This window comes from Halichoerus grypus, chromosome 7, assembly GCF_964656455.1.
Source record: "Halichoerus grypus chromosome 7, mHalGry1.hap1.1, whole genome shotgun sequence".
NCBI lineage: Eukaryota > Metazoa > Chordata > Mammalia > Carnivora > Phocidae > Halichoerus > Halichoerus grypus.
Window position 1 is genome coordinate 56,707,372 of NC_135718.1, and position 18,635 is coordinate 56,726,006.

The 18,635-nt window shown below is 40.5% G+C and overlaps 1 protein-coding gene across 1 annotated transcript; it reads left to right on the forward strand.

Annotated features, from left to right (window-relative positions):
* The first annotated feature begins 8,167 nt into the window (after positions 1 to 8,167).
* Positions 8,168 to 9,289, forward strand: ATOH7 (atonal bHLH transcription factor 7). The gene has a single exon (XM_036113866.2). It carries the CDS (start codon positions 8,611 to 8,613, stop codon positions 9,178 to 9,180), a length of 570 nt encoding a protein of 189 aa, XP_035969759.1. The 5' UTR covers positions 8,168 to 8,610; the 3' UTR covers positions 9,181 to 9,289.
* The last annotated feature ends 9,346 nt before the right edge of the window (positions 9,290 to 18,635 follow it).

The following is an 18,635-nucleotide window of genomic DNA, read 5'->3' on the forward strand; positions in this document are numbered from 1 at the left end:
GGCACCCCAAGATATATAGATATATATTTTTTAAATCAAACACTAAAATGTTTTAAGATGGCCTTTTCCTTAAATGTAAGATTATGAATTCAGCTTGCATTTTCCAAAATTTTTGTGTGTGGATACTGCTCTCTCGATATCCTCTGAGATGAAGAGTTTTCCATGACCACATAATTTGGGAAACTCTGTATATCTCATCCTGAGAAGGACCACGATCATAGTAAAAGGTCTGAAAAGTCCTGTAGTAAAAAGCCTATATAGCTTTGTTTAAGCCAGAATTTCCTTTTCTTTGTTGAAGGGTAACAGTTTCAGAATACTCTTTGGGAAACCAATAAAGCTGATCTTCTGGGTAAAGTGAGGCATGAAAGAAAGGGGGTACTGGGGGCTAGAGTCAGCACTCTGGAATTTCTCTGACGCACTTGAGTCTGGGGACACTGGGGAGATTGAATTGGTAAGAGGTTCTCATAATGGGCTTCTGCAGAAAACCTGCGTTCTAGGGGTATTTCTTGGCCTAAAGTTATCAAGTATTTCAGTAAACTTTTGGTTTCCATCTGAGATGACTTACCTGTATCCTGCATACCATCAGAGGGCATGGAGGCATGGCCACAAAATGAAGATTATAACACCCCCTACTCAAAGGGTATTGTGAAGATAGGAATTAACACCTGGTAAGCATTTGGCATTTCCTGAAGGCATTACTTTATTTATGGTGATATTGGTTTCTTTAGCTTAAGGTCAGCCTGAGTAAAAACTTCAGTAAACCAAGTAGCAAATACATATTTATCGAACACTCTAGCAAGACCCAGGTATCTGAAATTTGCCCCTTCCCTCAAAGAACTTATAACCTAGGGGCGCCTGGGTGGCTCAGTCATTAAGCGTCTGCCTTTGGCTCAGGTCATGATCTCAGGGTCCTGGGCTCCCTGCTCAGTGGGAAGCCTGCTTCTCCCTCTCTTGCTTCCCCTGCTTGTGTTCCCTCTCTTGCTGTCTCTCTCTCTGTCAAATAAATAAAATCTTTAAAAAAAAAAAGATTTTTTTTGTGCCTTTATTGAAATACGGGGATTTTCCAACATTTAAGGAATAACAGGCATGAGGTACTTGAGCCAAACAAACCCAGGAAGGGAATTCAGAAGAAAGAATGGTGGTAGCAAAAGAAAACTTTAAAGAAACTATAACGAATACCCTCAGAGATAAAATACAGGATGCCATTTTTAAAAGGAAAAATGAGTAAATAAGGGCCTGCTGAATATTAAAAATATGGTAGCAAAGGGGCGCCTGGGTGGCTCAGTCATTGTCTGCCTTCGGCTCAGGTCACGGTCCCAGGGTCCTGGGATTGAGCCCCGCATCGGGCTCCCTGCTCCGCGGGAAGCCTGCTTCTCCCTCTCCCACTCCCCCTGCTTGTGTTCCCTCTCTTGCTCTCTCTCTGTTAAATAAATAAAATCTTTAAAGAAAAACCTTATAACCTATTTGGAAAAACAGGCAATAAATTCATAAGAAGATACCAATGATACCAGTTTTAAATATCCACGAGGGTAGGGATTTTTGCAGTGTGGTCAGTTCTATTTCTAGTACCTGGCACATAATAAGTTCACTAAATATTTGAATAAATGAGTGAAAGTTGGAAACAATGAAACAAATTGGTACATGGCTGCCAAAGGAATAGAAAAGCACCTATACTCCTATGGCTACCAGTGTTGGATCCCATTTAGAGACAGCCAGGAATCTGACTGGTACAGATACCTGATCAGCTAGGCATGACATATTCTTGCTCCCTGCTCAGTGAAGGTCAGTAGGAGCCTGGGGCACAGACAGGGAAGTAAGAATCGAACGTGATGGTGAGGAGGAACAGGAACACAGAATTAAAAGACCCAAGTCTTCAGACATTAGAAAAACTTGTTCAGCCAAGCTGCTGAAATTGCACAAGGAAACAAAAAAGCAACACCAACTAAAATCGAGAGAAAACCACTTCCCCCTGGGGCAGGGAGCGGGTATCAGCGGCTGGCCTGGGCCAGTAAGGCCTCTGGGCTTTGACTCTGAGCTGACTCAGGTACTGCCTGAAACCTGGATTGTAATGAGAGCCACCCTTTGGGGAAGTAAGCCACCTGCTCCCTGTGAAACAGCAAATACCACAATTTCAGAGCAGAAACAAAAGCAGCAGGTCTGTTGCCACTGCTTTTGGAGGGCACCCTCAGAAGGGTCCATATGAGGAGGAAGAAAAAGAGCTGTGTTCCTAGGGGAACAGTGTCTACTCTCCCTTTGTGTGTGGGGTCCCTTCATCTACCTTTTCCTCCTCCCTTTTTTTCCTTCAACCAATATTCCTTGAGCCTCTGTTATGTGCTAGACACAATTCTAGGTACTGGAGATACAGCTAGGAATAGTATAGAGGAAACCCCTGAATTCCTGGACTTGTCAAACAGCTAAGGACATAAAGCATTGGGTAGAAGAGGAGCTGAATGACACAACCAAGCCAGCCAGGGAGGATCTGGGGAAACTGCATTTGAGGCCAAGGGAGCAACCAGGGAAGGAGCCCCAAGGTGGGGGGAAGCATGGGAAGTGGAGGAGGAGCAGCCTTTTGAGGGGGCAGCAGTAAGAGATGATGTCAGAGGAAGGGGTCAACAGCCGAAATCCTTCTTCCTCCAGAGCACAGTAAAATCTCTCTGCTCTGTGCTCCTCATGGCACTAATCATGTATTGTTTCATGCCTAGGACAGTGGTCCCAGCTTTTCTGATCATGCACTCTTACCAGAAAAAAAAAGGACTAGTATATACTCATATATAAATATATGTTTTTGTATTTTGTATGCTACAAATACACCCCAAGATAGAAATTTTAAAAATGAGATAAAATAAACATCAGCAGAATTTCTAATCTTTTCACATACTCTAATGGACTATCTTGTGTGCTGTTTGGGGAATATAACCCTGGTTTATGACTCAGGGTTAGCTTTTTGATGGGTGTTGGGTCTTATCTCCACAACTGGATTGTGAATTCCATTAGGCTAAAGGCCATCATTCCTGATGTTGTCTGGCACAGGGCTGAACAGATGGAAACAGTAACTACTGGTGGACACACAGACAAGGAGGCACCCGTGTAGAGGGTCTTCGCTGGGAGGCAGGGATTTTGCTGTTGCCTGGAGAAAAGATTCCTTGTACCAGTCAGGGTTCAGCCAGGAAAACGGGGCCACTGTACGGACTATGGAAGAAGGAATGTATTCTAAGGATGAGGACTTACACAATAGGGGAAGGAGCTAAGAATGTAAGGGTCCAGAAGGGGTTGCTGAAGCATCAGGGCATAGTCACTAAGCAGCCCTGGCTTGGGTGAGTGAGGAAGAGCTTGCAGGGGGGTCTGGGAGGCATGTACTTCCAGCGGCTGAAATAAGACTGGGTTGGGGAGGTGCTGTCAGCAGAGCTGGCAGTCAGGAGGGAGGAGTAGATACACAATGAGAAAGTTCAAGAACAAACTGGAATCCACCTGCACCCCTGTGTCTGTCTTTCATGGCCTCTAACCTGCAAATGATGTTCAGAGCATGGTGGCTTCACTTCTGCTTCCCAAAGCTCATATAACTTCCTTTTGCCCACCTCAAATCCAGAACGACACAGGGAAAGGCATTCTGAAAAACACAGCTTCTGGTCCAAATTTACCATAGAACAGTGCAGCACATCCCTCGGATTGATTCCCTTTGTTCTGCTTCTAGACTCATGAAAAGAAACCGTAACTGATTTGTCTTCTCAAAAACCTCAGTACCAGGAAGGGAAGGCCCTGGATGGTGAATGCAAATATTCCAGTCACTGGAAAAACAGAGCATCCCCTGAAAATTAACGCTTTAAAATATGTGTCTATAACTATAAAACTGAACCTCAAACTATAATGCAATCCCTAAATTTACTACCCAGTAAGGCCCTGAGCAGCAAAAGGGAAAGGGAACTCCTCTCAATTTACTCTTCTCTCCCTGTTCCTGCTCCCTGTATGGAAGAGCAGGAAAATAAAGCAAAAATGAGCAGAAAGGAGGGGTAGCTAATCTACATCTTGAACAATTGCCACAGGTCATTTTACTTACCCAAACAAGCGCCTATACTGCATTTAATTGTATGTCAAACACAGATCTAAGTGCTTACAAAGAGTAACTATCTAATCTCATACCAAATCAATAAGATTGGTTCTATTATTAAACCTCTTTTTAACAGATTAAGAAGTATAGAGAAGTTAAGCAAGTTGCCTAAGGTTGCGCAGCTGGGATTCGCATCATGACTAACTGTAGCTTTATGTATAAAAGATTCAAACAATGATTCATTAAGTTTTTCATTATCATTGTAAAATTTTCATTATCATTTGTAAAAACTACTCACAACATGTAGTATTAGCTGTCATTTAAAGAGTGACTTCCTTAGGGACCAGGCAGGTTCCTTTACAACTACAGTCTCATTTAATATTCTCTACTGCCCTGTAAGGTAGGTATTATGATTCCACTTTGCAGATGGAAAAATAGAAGTGATTTGTGCAAGAGCACAAAGCTAGCTGACAGGAGATACAGGACTCAAAACTGACTCCAAAGATGGTGCTTAACCCAGACGCTAAGAGGAGGCTAAGATCCACTATGGAGAAGAGTAAATGCAGAGTCCAAACCATGCAAGTCAGTCTGGCTCATGGTGACTGGAGAAACGAAATCAGGCTGTCAAGCCAGAATTCTCAAGCAGTGTGTGAAGTGATGGGGGTTGGAGAATCACCTGGGGCACTGTGGTGAGCCCATACTTTCTGGAGATAAGTGATCACTTCTGGGGCCTGGGACAGGAACTCCTGCATCCTTGTCATTTTTCCTCTAAAATAATATTGCTCCTATTTTTCTACTCCTACAGGTGTAAGCTCCTTCTACTTCTCCTTCTCCCCCCCTCATCTCCATCTGCCAGTTTTGATTTCTGGCCAACCCTGAGATATACAGTAACTGCCAGTTCACCTGGTAGGATCATACCCTCAGTACAGAAACATTGTGGGAGTTTCTGACACGCATGTTCTCCTGACTCAAATGGCTGTATTTTTTGGTAAGAAAGAATTAATTTTGCATTCAAAATGTGGAGCTAATGTGTGTGTTCTTTACAAGGCGAGGGAATGCAAATCATTCATATGGGTTATTCACTAGGAATGTACTCATTCTGTAGCATCTCTCTCTCATTTACCTGATTTATTTTTCTAGCCATTCAGTTTGTGTCATGTATTACCCTTCATTGTCTAGGCACTGTGCTAGACATCAGGGTTATAAAATAAGTAACACTGTCCTTTAAGCACAAAATTTCTAATTTTATTCCTGAAAACTTTACTAGTGACTTGTCTGACTTTGGGAAGTCACTGGTGGATCTCAGTTGCCCCACTGTAAACTGAGTGGCTTGTATTAAGTGATTTTATAATTCGAAAGTCTCTAAAATCAAAGGACACAGGAGATTTTAATATAGTCATTAAGTTGCTCAATACCTCTGAGCGTAGTGTTTAGTTTCTGTATCTCACCTTCTCCTCTATAAAATAAATGGGAGGTACTAGAGCAGGTTTGAAAAAGTGTATTCCAAGGAACTTTGTGAACAGGATGTTCTAGGAAAAAAGCATTCTGTGTTCAAAAAGGTCTAGGAAAGGGCGCCTGGGTGGTTCAGTCGTTAAGCGTCTGCCTTCGGCTCAGGTCATGATCTCAGGGTCCTGGGATCGAGCCCCGCATCGGGCTCCCTGCTCCGCGGGAAGCCTGCTTCTCCCTCTCCCACTCCCCCTGCTTGTGTTCCCTCTCTCACTGTGTCTCTCTCTCTCAAATAAATAAATAAAATCTTAAAAAAAAAAAAAAAGGTCTAGGAAATGCTAGAGTCAGTAGGTTTCTTTACCTTAGAACTTCTCAGAAACTTTACTATACCAATTTTGCTTCATGTCTATCCAAGCAGGAGACAGTAAATATGTTTCCCAAACTTACTTGACAGTGAAATCCTTTTCCCCAATAGCCTCTTCGTAGTACTAATAAATTGTCCTTCAGAATGCATTTGGGAAATGTCTCACTGTACACACTATACTCCTAAGGCCCTTTATTATAGCAATGTTCTCTATCCTGGATCAATTTCATGTCATAGATATCTGCTAGTTTATGTTTTTTTTTTTTTTTTTTAAAGATTTTATTTATTTGACAGAGAGAGCACAAGCAGAGGGAGAGAGAGAGAGAAGCAGGCTCCCTGCTGAGTAAGGAGCCCAGTGTGGGACTCAATCCCAGGACCCTGGGATCATGACCCGGGCCAAAGGCAGCCGCTTAACTGACTGAGCCACCCAGGCATCCCTGCTAGTTATGTTCTTATGTGCTGTGTGCATACTGCTATTTTTCCTTTTTCTCTCTTTTTTTTAAGATTTTATTTATTTATTTGACAGAGAGAGAGCGGGAGAGCACAAGCAGGGGAGAGAGGCAGAGGGAGAAGCAGGCTCACTGAGCAGGGAGCCCAACGCGGGCGGGGCCCAATCCCAGGACCCTGGGATCATGACCCGAGCCGAAGGCTGTCGCCCAACCAACTAAGCCACCCAGGCGCCCCTCCTTTTTCTCTTTAAGTTGTGCTTTTGCTTTTCTTAGTGCACAGGCTATAATCTCTCCAAACATGAATATATGGCCTGCAAAATCATGCATCTTATTAGCACTTTGATCAGTAGTGCCCAGAACAAGTGCACAGTATGTTTTGTGAGGGAACATTCCAAAGAGTATCACAGAGAAGGCTCCTTCGGGGAAAGGGATGAGATAAGTGAACATGAGAAAGAATAGGATTAATAGGGCAGATTTCCATAAAAATTCAAAAAGTATATTTGACATTTTGATGATGAAATAACATAGCCTTTCCTGTCACAGGACTACCATTCCTGACCAAGACTATTAGGACTCAGAGTAACAGAGCTGAGTGGCTCCATGTAAAAGTCTGTGTTCAACATCTGTCATGCTGGAGACCATTAATGTTCAATTGCATCCTATTGTCTTCATGTTACTCAACTTCATTTCACTGTCATTGTTTCAGCTGGGGATTAATCAACTATTTATGGGAAGACTGGACTTGGGAGTCAGTCTGAGGCAAAGGTGGGGGAAGAAAGTTACAGTAAAAAGACTCCTGCTTTGTGAGAGGTTGTTGAAAATTGAATTTAACAAAAATATCTGGGAATAATGCTGACACAATCCCATTTCAAAAGGAGAAAGAACATACTTGGTGTTCCTGAAGAATCCAGAAATGATCCTGGCTTGAATCTATTTGGATCTGGTTTCTTTGCCACTTCACTCTTCCTTAAGAACTAGAAAAAAGTTGTGATGAGAGAATCAAGTTAATGGGTTCTCTGTATAAATCAGATCATTATCAATAGTGGAAATCATGCTTCGTTATTGTTCCTGAGGACAGCTGATACAACTAAAACATCCATGGAGTATGAAATATTTATAGCTTTATGAGATGGGGATAAATCTTCCATTAGAAATTATTTTTAAAAATCTCACAAATTACTTAGATGTTTCCATTTTGCACATATATGTGCATTATGATTAGTTTTATTAGATTTAAATGTCAGATTAAATAATTATCATCTCAATATATGTCCCCAAAACATTTATGAGCCTCTTTCAGGGGAAATGGAGTATAAATTCTGAGTTAATTTGCCTAAGTATCCAAACTCATGCAATCCAACTATACAACTAGAATATTTTTTTGATATACCATTAATATCTTTTGATATGTTACAGTAAGTTATTCTGCAGAAAACAGCCAAATTATTTGCACAGTAAAATTCCAGGTCTGCAATATTAGGACCTACTAATTTGTCCCAACTTATTTAATAGCTAAAAGAAAAACATCAATATACTAGATCGGCATTAACCAAAATTGTCATTCATCTTGACAAAGGTAAATCTTCTTAAACTTCTAATATATCTCATAATTCCAAGACCAACATGTTCACACAAATAATTTCTAATAATTGTAAAACCTTGGTTAAGTTTTTGATATGTAAGCTGCCCGTTGATATGGGAAAGGATGGACCAAGCTCTTTCCCCACCCCCCACCCTGTTATTCTTTTGGGGACAGCCAGGCCACTCCAGATGGTGTGTTACTGTTGGACATAGCTTTGGAGAAACTTCAACAGACGATGGCTGTAATGTCAGGATTTTGCTGTGCGTCGTTCCCCTTCCCCCCGCCTGCAGTTCCCAGGGTAGGAAGGTGCTGAGATGGAAGCCGAGGGACGCCCGCCCACCTGCCACCACCTGTTCCCTCCCTCAGCCCTCTGCTATAAATTCTCCTCCTTCAAAGATTCATCCAGCACTCTCCGACAGCTACTGCGGAAAAAGCGCTCCTTCTCTGAGCATCTGAAAAGATCTCGTCTTCCTGAAAAAGAAGTTTCGGGCTTTCCCAGAGGACTTGAAAGACCTTGCCCAAACCAGCCACACCAAATTCTGCAGCAAGAAGGTTCCCTTCTCTTTTCCAACCTCACGTTGGGAACATGACTTTCTCTTCAGCACCTCAGTTTCCCCTAAATTTGAGCAAGTGAAGAGACATCAATCTGGTTATCCAGTAGGACGGAAGGCGGGATCCCGTACTCCCCACTGTAAACTCTGATTCCACACGAGTTGCTTTGTGTATGACTTACTCGCTCAGAAGAGCCACGTTGGGGAGCGGCTCGATAGACCGGCTCGCGCGCAGGTTCCTAAGCGGGCGAGTGAGCTCAGCGCCTCCCTCCTTCCGGCGGGGGATGAAGTCCTGCAAGCCCAGCAACCCGGCGGCGGGAGCGCGCGCCGCGCCCCCGTGCGCAGGCGGCGCCGAGTGCGCGGGTGCGTGCGCCGGGGCTGGACGGCTGGAGAGCGCGGCGCGCAGGCGCCTGGCGGCCAACGCGCGCGAGCGCCGTCGCATGCAGGGTCTCAACACGGCGTTCGATCGCCTGCGCAGGGTGGTGCCCCAGTGGGGCCAGGATAAAAAGCTGTCCAAGTATGAGACCCTGCAGATGGCACTGAGCTACATCATGGCGCTGACCCGTATCCTGGCCGAGGCCGAGCGATTCGGCTCGGAGCGGGACTGGGTCAGTCTCCACTGTGAGCACTTTGGCCGCGACCACTACCTTCCGTTTGCGGGCGCGAAGCTGCCGGGTGAGAGCGAGCCCTACGGCCAGAGGCTCTTCGCCTTCCAGCCGGAGCCCTTCCAGATGGCCAGTTAGGGCGCGCGGCCCTGCCGGGGGGAGATGCCCAGTGATCGAGCTCCGGAGCCGTAGCCCTGTCCCCAGTAGGTGGCCAAGGATGCAGTCATAGAATAAAGTAGCAAACTTTCAGGTTACTTTTATTCGCGTCAGCGGTCTTACGGACACGATTTTATTGCCTTTCTCTTCCTCCTTATCAGTATTTTGTAGATTACATTAATGGATCTTGTGAATGGTTTTGATTGCTGTGAAAATAATGCCCCTTCCTCCTTTTTTGGGACGACTTTGAGGGAAAACAATCTTAAGAAAAAATAGGATTAGGCTATACTGCAGTTTTAGTCCTCAGAGAAATAATAACTTTCTTAAACTTTGTAAGTTTGACCTGTTCGGGTGAAGTTACAATATGCATTACTTGTGTACGCTTAAAACAGCTACCTACCCGTCGTGTAAATGCATTTATGCTTAGTGCATTGTGTGTGTATGCATGAAGTAGTTATAGTTTTTTTTTTTTTCTAGAGTACAGGGCGTGAGTGCTCTGTATTTTTAAATGTATACGTTATTAAAATATAGATTTTGTAATATATAAATAAAAATGTGGGTTTGTTCTTCGTGCCAAGTGCCCTGCTAGTTTCCTGATGGCAATAAAGGCCTCTTTGGGAACGATGATTTGAGTGCTTCTCTCAGTGAAGATACGGAATGTTGAAATCTAATTGCACTGATTGGCAAATGTGCACTTTCGTAATACTTCGTTTAAAAAAAAAAAAAGACAAGCTGATGAGAATACAAATAATTAATTTGAAAGCTTTCTCTGTGAACTTGGAAATATAGATACATTTTTCATGCTTTTTTAAAGGTTAAAGTAGTTGAAATAACATTTAGCTTTTAAGTAACTAGATATACAATTCCTCAATATTTTATTTAAGCCAATTACTACTAATTCCTTACAAGTACCCAAATATATATATTTGTTCCTATATAGGAATATATATATGTTAATATATATATAAATGTAACTAGCACTGAGAACTTAAAAAATGTTGCTTTTGTAAGTGATTTCCTTTAATCAGTACAAGCTAGCAAAAAGGGCATCACCACCATCAAGACTAATCAAGATTAGAGCAAAATAGTATGCATGGTATTGGTTTGAATTATTTTTATAAATTTGCTTAACCATTGGATGAATAAACCAAACCCTTAATGTAAAGAGTGACTTGGTGGTCAACAGCTCTGCGTGCATTATTAGAAATAGTAATTAGAAATAATAACTAGAAAAAACAAGACTCTAAGTTATGTGTGCATTTGGCATTTTTCACAAGTCAACAGAAACAATAGTGACATTCCCCAAACTTATGGATTCCAACGCCTAACATCAGAGGCAGCCACCTATTGGCAATTTATATTTATTTCTATAGAAAGTCTCCGTAGAAATTTTACTTTCTTAGTTATCCCTAATTATCAAAATCCATTTGGTTTGTAAGGAATGAAAGTGTCTTCCCCGGGGCATAAACTTAAACTTACAAAATCACAAGTGTATCTCTAGAACTCTTTGAGAAACCAATGCTGAATTTCCCTTTCCTTCTAATATCCGTTAATAAGAAACTGAGGAGGGCTCAGGGCTTTGCTTCCTCACTGCAGATTAGAGGGTAAAATGTTTAGCCTCTTAGAAGACACTATAGTTTACACTACACAGCTCTAGAAGAGACGATGCCAGGTTCTCTTTCTGGCCACACTCCACACTGCAGTGTGTACTTGAACTAACGGCAAGGCTCTGGGCATCTGCCTTTCTTACTATTTGGGCACAATAGTTAATTGTTTAGACTCATAAAGCTTCATTAATAATCCCAGTAAATTTGTAGAGTTTGAGAATGAATAAAATCAGTACTAAAAATGTATTAATTAGGACAGTTCTCAAAAATGTATTAAGATGAGTCCTTTTCCCAGTAGGGTTCATATCCCACTCTCTAGACTGTAAATACCTTGTAAAAGAGAACTGTGCTTTTCGTTTTATCTCTATGGCTTTTAGTATAGAGGGATAGATAGAATAAACTCTCAATAAATATTTTTTTTGATTAACAGTAGTTTCATAATGAAATCGAACAATTTAATTAAAAAGGTAGGATCCTAATCCTGTGTCTCTTCTTCCCCATCCCCATTCTCCAAAAAGAATGGGAATCTGTCCTTTAAATATTTTGCCTATAGCTGCCTGTTCTGTGTTTTTAAAATCTCTGGAAGCAATTTAGCTCTTACCAAATCCCTAAGCTATCCACCCCACTTGATGTACTATCTTTTCCTGGAAGACATTTGAGGGAAAAGTAAATGGGTTTCAGTGATCAAATCCAGTCTTTGATAGGGGCGCCTGGGTGGCTCAGTCGTTAAGTGTCTGCCTTCGGCTCAGGTCATGATCTCAGGGTCCTGGGATCAAGCTCCACATCGGGCTCCCTGCTCAGCGGGGAGCCTGCTTCTCCCTCTCCCACTCCCCCTGCTTGTGTTCCCTCTCTCGCTGTGTCTCTCTCTGTCAGATAAATAAATAAAATCTTTTTTAAAAAATCCAGTCTGTGATAAAACTCCAAAAACTGTACATTGGGAAATCCATTATGTTTTATGGAGTAAGAGCTTGGATAGCATAAGTGCAAAATCTTTTTGAAGTTAAGATTCATGTATTATTATACATATAACAAAACACTTAAGAGTTGCTACAGTACTCTATACTGTCCACATTTGAAAAATCTGTGTCCTTTCTAGTTTGACAGCAGGGCATATTGAAATTCAAAAATATTCTTTTACCTGGGTTCCCTTTTTAAAAAAATCAACAGGGGCGCCTGGGTGGCTCAGTTATTTGGGCGTCTGCCTTCGGCTCAGGTCATGATCCCAGGGTCCTGGGATCGAGCCCCGCGTTGGGCTCCCTGCTCAGCGGGGAGCCTGCTTCTCCTGCTCCCCCTGCTTGTGTTCTCTCTCTCAAATAAATAAATAAAATCTTTAAAAAAATCAACAAATATTATCAAGCACCTACCCACACCCAGGCTTGCTTAACACCACCCTTGTCCTTGGGTATGCAGCCAAGAAGAACACACATGTACTAATCAATAAGCAGTCCTAAACAAAGCAGAGCTGAATGCTTCAACAGTGTAGTACCAGTAACCTATGACATAAGGACTCTTAAGAGGGGACATTAAATGATAAAAGAAGACTCCTCTGGGCAGGTTTTCAGTTTGACTAGTTATTATATCTGAGCTCTTCCTAGGTGCTAGCTGGAGGCTGAATACCCAAACCCCAGGGTCAGAAGTCTTGAAGAACCATATACAAATGAACAGGGCTATCAAGATGCAAAAGACCATCCAAGCCAGTGGTTCTCAACCCTGTCTGCTCATTAGAATCACTAGGATCGTTAGGAGTCTTGAAAAAAAATACCAAGTCTGGAGCCCCCAGCTCAAGAATTGATTTAACTGCTCCAAGATGAGGCTTGGACATAGTTTAAAAATTTCCCCAGGTGATTCTAATAGGATGTCAGTGTTAAAAACCTCTTAACTGAACAATATGTACTATAACACCATTAACCTCATTACAAAAAAGTGATTATATTGACTTCCAGCTTCTGGTATTTGCAGATGTTAAGAGGATTGGGCTATCTTTTTTAACATCCAGTACAGCCAGTTTCTTAGTTAATGAGGTGTCCTTTATATTAATGAAGATCTAAAATTTCTGTTAGATGTGAACCAGATAGAATATATTTGCGTTGTGGTTAATAAAACTGTAGGATTCAACAATTGAGTCTCAGTTACTTAAATTTTGCCAACTTATAGTAAAAGCATAGTGCTGTTTTTGGACTGAATTTGGCTCACCTCTGCTCTCTGCTTTTTGCTACCTACGGGTGAAAACAATTTCAAAGTGCGTATAAAACCATAAATATATGAACTGTCTTCATACATGGATATAACCCATTCCGCTCTCTGGTCATGAATACAAGTGGGTACAAGCTCTAACAATTGTTTTATTAAAGTAACATAGGTCTTTAAGATCGCTGTTTTAAACTGGCAGTGTATCCAAAAAATACCTGAGCTGAAAGAAAACCACTGAAAACAAGAATTTACCTATCTCACATATATAGTCTGGAACCAAGATACAAAGCAAAACAAACCCAACAATTAATTGAGAATAAATAAAATTTTATTTAATGAATAAAGAAACAGTCCATCACATCCTCTAAATTGCTTTTTAAAATATCCAGGTTGCATTAAATACTGGTTCTTAATTCTTATTTTTCTTCTTCTAATTGCAAAGTTTCCAAACAAAACACAACCCCCAACAAATCCTTAAGAAAGCACGACTAGGAAACAGTAACAATGTCATGGAGATGCCTGGTCTATGGGAATACAGTACCACATACCTTTTGAAGAAAGACACAGTTTATGCTCACAAACATTTGGGCTTAAGTGATCACTTGTTTTCAGTTCCACAGAATATCTAACATGCATGATGCAGAAGAACAGGAGTAAAAGCCAAGATCCATTAATTGCTTTTTAGTAATGGAAGCAAAACATAGAGTTTATATAATTCACACATTTTAAAATGGCTGCTATAATGTTTTTTCCATTAGGATTTCAATAACCAAAAAAGTACTTTAGAAAATAAGTTGACTCAAGCTTCCTAAGATGGACGCATACCATGTTTGTAAGAAGCATCTCTTGATTCTGATTGAATTATGTTAAGCTATGGGTGCTCCATGCCTCAGCTGAAGTGTGTGTGTGTGTGTTTGTGTGCTGATTCTGATTGAATTATGTTAGCTATGGGTGCTCCATGCCTCAGCAAAAGTGTGTGTTTGTGTTTGTGTGCATGTGTGTCCATGCCTGTGGGCATATGTACATCCTTTGTCAGTCCTCATGGCTGAAATGAATCATTGGGGTTAAATTCAGACTTGATGTAGCCAAGAATGCAAAAACAGTGGCCAAAGGCTATGCTCATTTTTGTGGGTCCATATCTATCTGTTATTGTAAAGTTGATTCATTTCAACATAAGGCCATTGACATGCTAGCATGGAACAAAAGTTTTTTCACTGGGGTCTGGAATAGTTCAATGAAGTTGTCCTGAACTGCTTAAGCCAGAAATGAATACAGGAACTCCTTTGCTCTTTCTTCGTGGGTTGCAGAGTCATTATTTCCACTAGCTTCAATCATGGACACAGGAGTCAGAATTCCTGTAGGCTATTCTACCTACGCCAAAATAAATTTTCCTGGAATCTGCCACAGAAAGCGCATAGAATATTTCTTGAATTCATTGGATTTTTCTCTAGATTCTTCTTTTAACTGCATACCATCTTAGAAGAAGATTCCACCATTTTGTACTACTCCTCTAAAGAAAAACAAAGTAGTGGGGCAGGAAAGAAATATGAACGTTTAAAGCAAATTTAACTACTTACTTCGGAGAAAAATATTTTAAATGTTTCCTTTGGAATAAAAAAACTGCTATTACTTTTTTTAGGGTCTCCAAAGTAAATTCTTCATAAACGTTTATTTATCCTAGCCTCCATCCTGGAAAAGTTTCAATCAAGTATTTTGTTTATTTTGCAGATAAAGAAACAAGAGACCTCAGAGTTATAGAAAAATCAGAGAATGTGTCTGAAATTCATCTGAATTATTAAAATCCCCCTTGAATTCCTAGGAATTCACCTAAGAATGCCTAGAAATAAGGAGCTTTCCTAATGCTATTAAGTATTTTACAGATTTTAAAAATCTCAACAGAAAGGTAACAAAGGGAAAGGGTAGGTTTAAGAAACTTAATGCTAAAGGGGTGCCTGGGTGGCTCAGTCGTTAAGTGTCTGCCTTCGGCTCAGGTCATGATCCCAAGGTCCTGGGATTGAGCCCCGCATCGGGCTCCCTGCTCCATGGGGAGCCTGCTTCTCCCTCTCCCACTGCTTGTGTTCCCTCTCGCTGTGTCTCTCTCTGTCAAATAAATAAATAAAATCTTAAAAAAAAAAAAAACTTAATGCTAAAGATTGGAAAAGTAAGTGAAAATCAGAAAAGAAGATAAGGTGTCTCTGAAATAAAAATACTGAAAAAGTAAAATTTAATTTACACATGTGCATTAAGACAATGCAGTTGCATGCAAATGATTTCATTTGAATTATTTTAGGGTTTTAACTCTCCTTAAACACAGTAAAACCATTTATACTCTGTACACATGTACATTTAGTAATCTTTTGGTAGTGACTGCTATAGTCAATACTAGCATATAATTCACTGAATTCTCGCGCTACTAATTGCGGGAAAATTACAAGAATCTGCTAGTTTGCAGATAACTCACTGAATCTGTGAAAAACATCAGGATCTCTGGAGTTTTGGAACATTGTACAATTCAGTCTTACCATACTATATGAAAATAACTTATGTTTCTTACGGGTATTAAAACAGCTTTTTTCTTTTCTTTAAGACTTTATTTTTAAGTAATCTCTATACCCAACGTGGGGCTCAAACTCACAACCCCGAGATCAAGAGTTGCATGCTCCACCAACTGAGCCAGCCAGGTGCCCAAAACACCTCTTTATTGTATCTCCATTAATTTCCAATCTAAACTGGTCAAGCCTCTCTACCCCTATCTTTCCCATCTTTAAGTTGCATTTTTAAATGTGTCTCTGTTTTCAGTAAGGAGGCAGAATGAATTTTTTTTTTAAAGATTTTATTTATTTATTTGCTAGAGAGAGAGAGCATAGGTGAGAGAGAGTGAGCGAGAGTACAAGCAGGGGGAGCTGCAAGCAGAGGGAGAAGCAGGCTCCCTGCTGAGCAAGGAACCCGTTGCGGGACTCGATCCCAGGATCCTTGGATCATGACCTGAGCTGAAGGTAGCCGCTTAACCGACTGAGCCACCCAGGCGTCCCCAGAATGAATTTTTATCTTAGAGAGTTAAAGAACATTTTATAAGAAGTCTACTGGATTTGCTGGATATTTTAGGAAGATTAAAACCTAGTTATCTTTCTGTTGTTCTGTTGATATTTAACCAGATTATAATTCATGTTGTAATTTATACAATTTGAATAAGAATAATTTTTAAAAATCACTTCCAAGTGTCAAATATATTTGTACATTAAAAAATTGGTTGGATCTTCATCAAAAAGTTTAAACCTGGAAACTAGAACTGTTTTCTTCATTTTAAAGAAAAATATACATTTATTTCAGCCTTGAAATATTTATTGTCAAATAGTGTTGAAATCTTTTAATTTCTATTCCTAGGGAAACATTTTCTATTCACTCATATGTTAAAATCTTCTAGTAAATTAGTATTTATATGCCTCTACAGTACAGCCATTCTCTTTATGCTTTCAGCATTTTTGGCACAATTCTCAGAGGATTGAAAAGTGTGTTCTTTCTCTATTTCTTGCAATTTCAAGGCTATTGCTTTTTGGAGTTTGAGGTGGCCATTATTTACAGATTAACAAAAGGCAGCCTGTTTATCATTCTTTAATACCAAGTATGCTAACTAGTATAATTAGAAATAAGAGGCAAACATATTTTCAAAAAATATGCGTTTTTTTGCACTACAAAGATTTTTAAAAACATGGTATTAGCAACTATTTTTAGCATACTGATGACCACTGCATTGTCAAAGTTGAAGATGCTTGGCATTCTTCAAGCAGTGTTTCAGTAATTAACTTTCTGAAATATTGATCCACATAAAACAAGAAAAGGCAATTAGTGATGAAAAGGACTTCAACAAGCTTATTGTAATCTAAGTAACTGTTCATCTTACTGGTAAAGCACATTGATTTTCTACTCAACCATCAGCAGAAATGCTTTGAGGCCAGGTTACCCAAGGACCCTGGAAGGGACCTTGAATAAAGGTCATTATTAGGAACTTTGCCTTTGAGTTTACAACCCATTCATAAACAGCCCAGATATAAACAGACTCAGGCCAGGATCTCAGCTTGGAAGGTACTTTGGGAGTTTGTGGGGAGGAAGAGGACAGAAGGAGGCTGTGGTCAACAAGAATTTTGATGTCTGACCCAGTTAGTTTTCTAGACCTCTCCTCCCAACCTGATTTTTTTTTTTTTTTACTTTGTCAACAATTCTGTCAATTAGAAGTTGATGGGAGTAAGAAGGCAACTGCTTTAAAAAAAATGCAGCCCCTCTGTGAAGTTAAAAGACTCTCAGGCATTCAGACTTCATTCAGTTGGACTGCTTTCTTCTGACCATCGGGCCCAGATGCCTGGAACTGGAGTTAGGTCATTTTGGAGCATGAAGCATGCTGACAGGCTGAGATGGGACGGGTTACCACAGAGGGGGATTATAGAACATGGAGCGCAAGGTATCTGGGGAGGAAAACACAGAATGGGGGATAGATGCAAAGGACCTTAGACACGCTTTAGCTTTGACACATCATAGATACAAAAAAGGAGGAAGTAGTCTCTCTTTTCCTCTTATTGGCTGCTTTGCCTGGATCCTGTTCTTGGGACCATAACCCAATCAGGTGTAATGGATATTGTAACTCAGTCAATTAGTAAAGTACAATTACAACAAGTAGACCCAATTAAATGGGCTTTACTGAGTTCACTTAGGAAATCTAGCTTTGTGTGTTGTATGTGTAAGGAAATATATTTGGAGTTTTAAACAACCAATTTATAAGTGAACATCTGGAAAGCAACCCATTTGTCATTTGAGGATTATCCAAGTTAATCTGTCCCTATAAAAGTCAGCTTTTGACTCCTCTGGGAATTATTCCCCATGGTATGTTTCCTTCAGAGTTCTGGCTCTATCTACGGCTAGTCTCTCAACTATGTGATTTCTCATTGGATGCTTACAAAAGTTAAGTTAGGAATAAAAAGAGAAAGATGCATTGAAACCAGTTCCACTATTTGGCAATTCTGATTAAAACCTTCCTTTAGCGAAGGGTGCGATGTTTCAAAAAGGCTATTTCATTTAAATGGTGCATTTCCTTTCTCCATTTTCCCCTTTGATCCCCATTTTCATGACTAATCAAATTATGAAAAGCCCTTCAAGTTGTTTGGAGAGAAGAGTGCTTATGGGACCTGTATGGCTTTTAGAAACAAAGGGTCAGACAAATTGCATCAACTCCCCCTCTTTCCCTGGTCCATTTTTGCAGGTTTTTGAGCTTCCTCTGGGGGCTTCATGAATGCTACATGTCTAATGAGTGTTGCACAAAATAGTAGGGTCCAATAAGGCCAAAGTGTGTGTTTATTTCTACTTTCTAGGCATGCACTGCATGTACCACAAGTTGGGGGGGAGTATATTCTTCACCAAGTGCCAAAACTACAGCTTTATGCCATCTGCATCCCTTTGGACCTTTATGGGTAAGTTCTGAAATTATTCTTCTTAATCTCAGCTGCTCTTTGGAATCACTCGGGAAGCTTTAAAAAATACTGATGCTTATGCCACAATTCCGGAGCTTATGACTTAACTGATTTGGGGTTGTGGCCTGGGTGTCAAGATTTTTAAAAGCTCTTTAGGAGATTCTGATATGCAGCCCAGGTT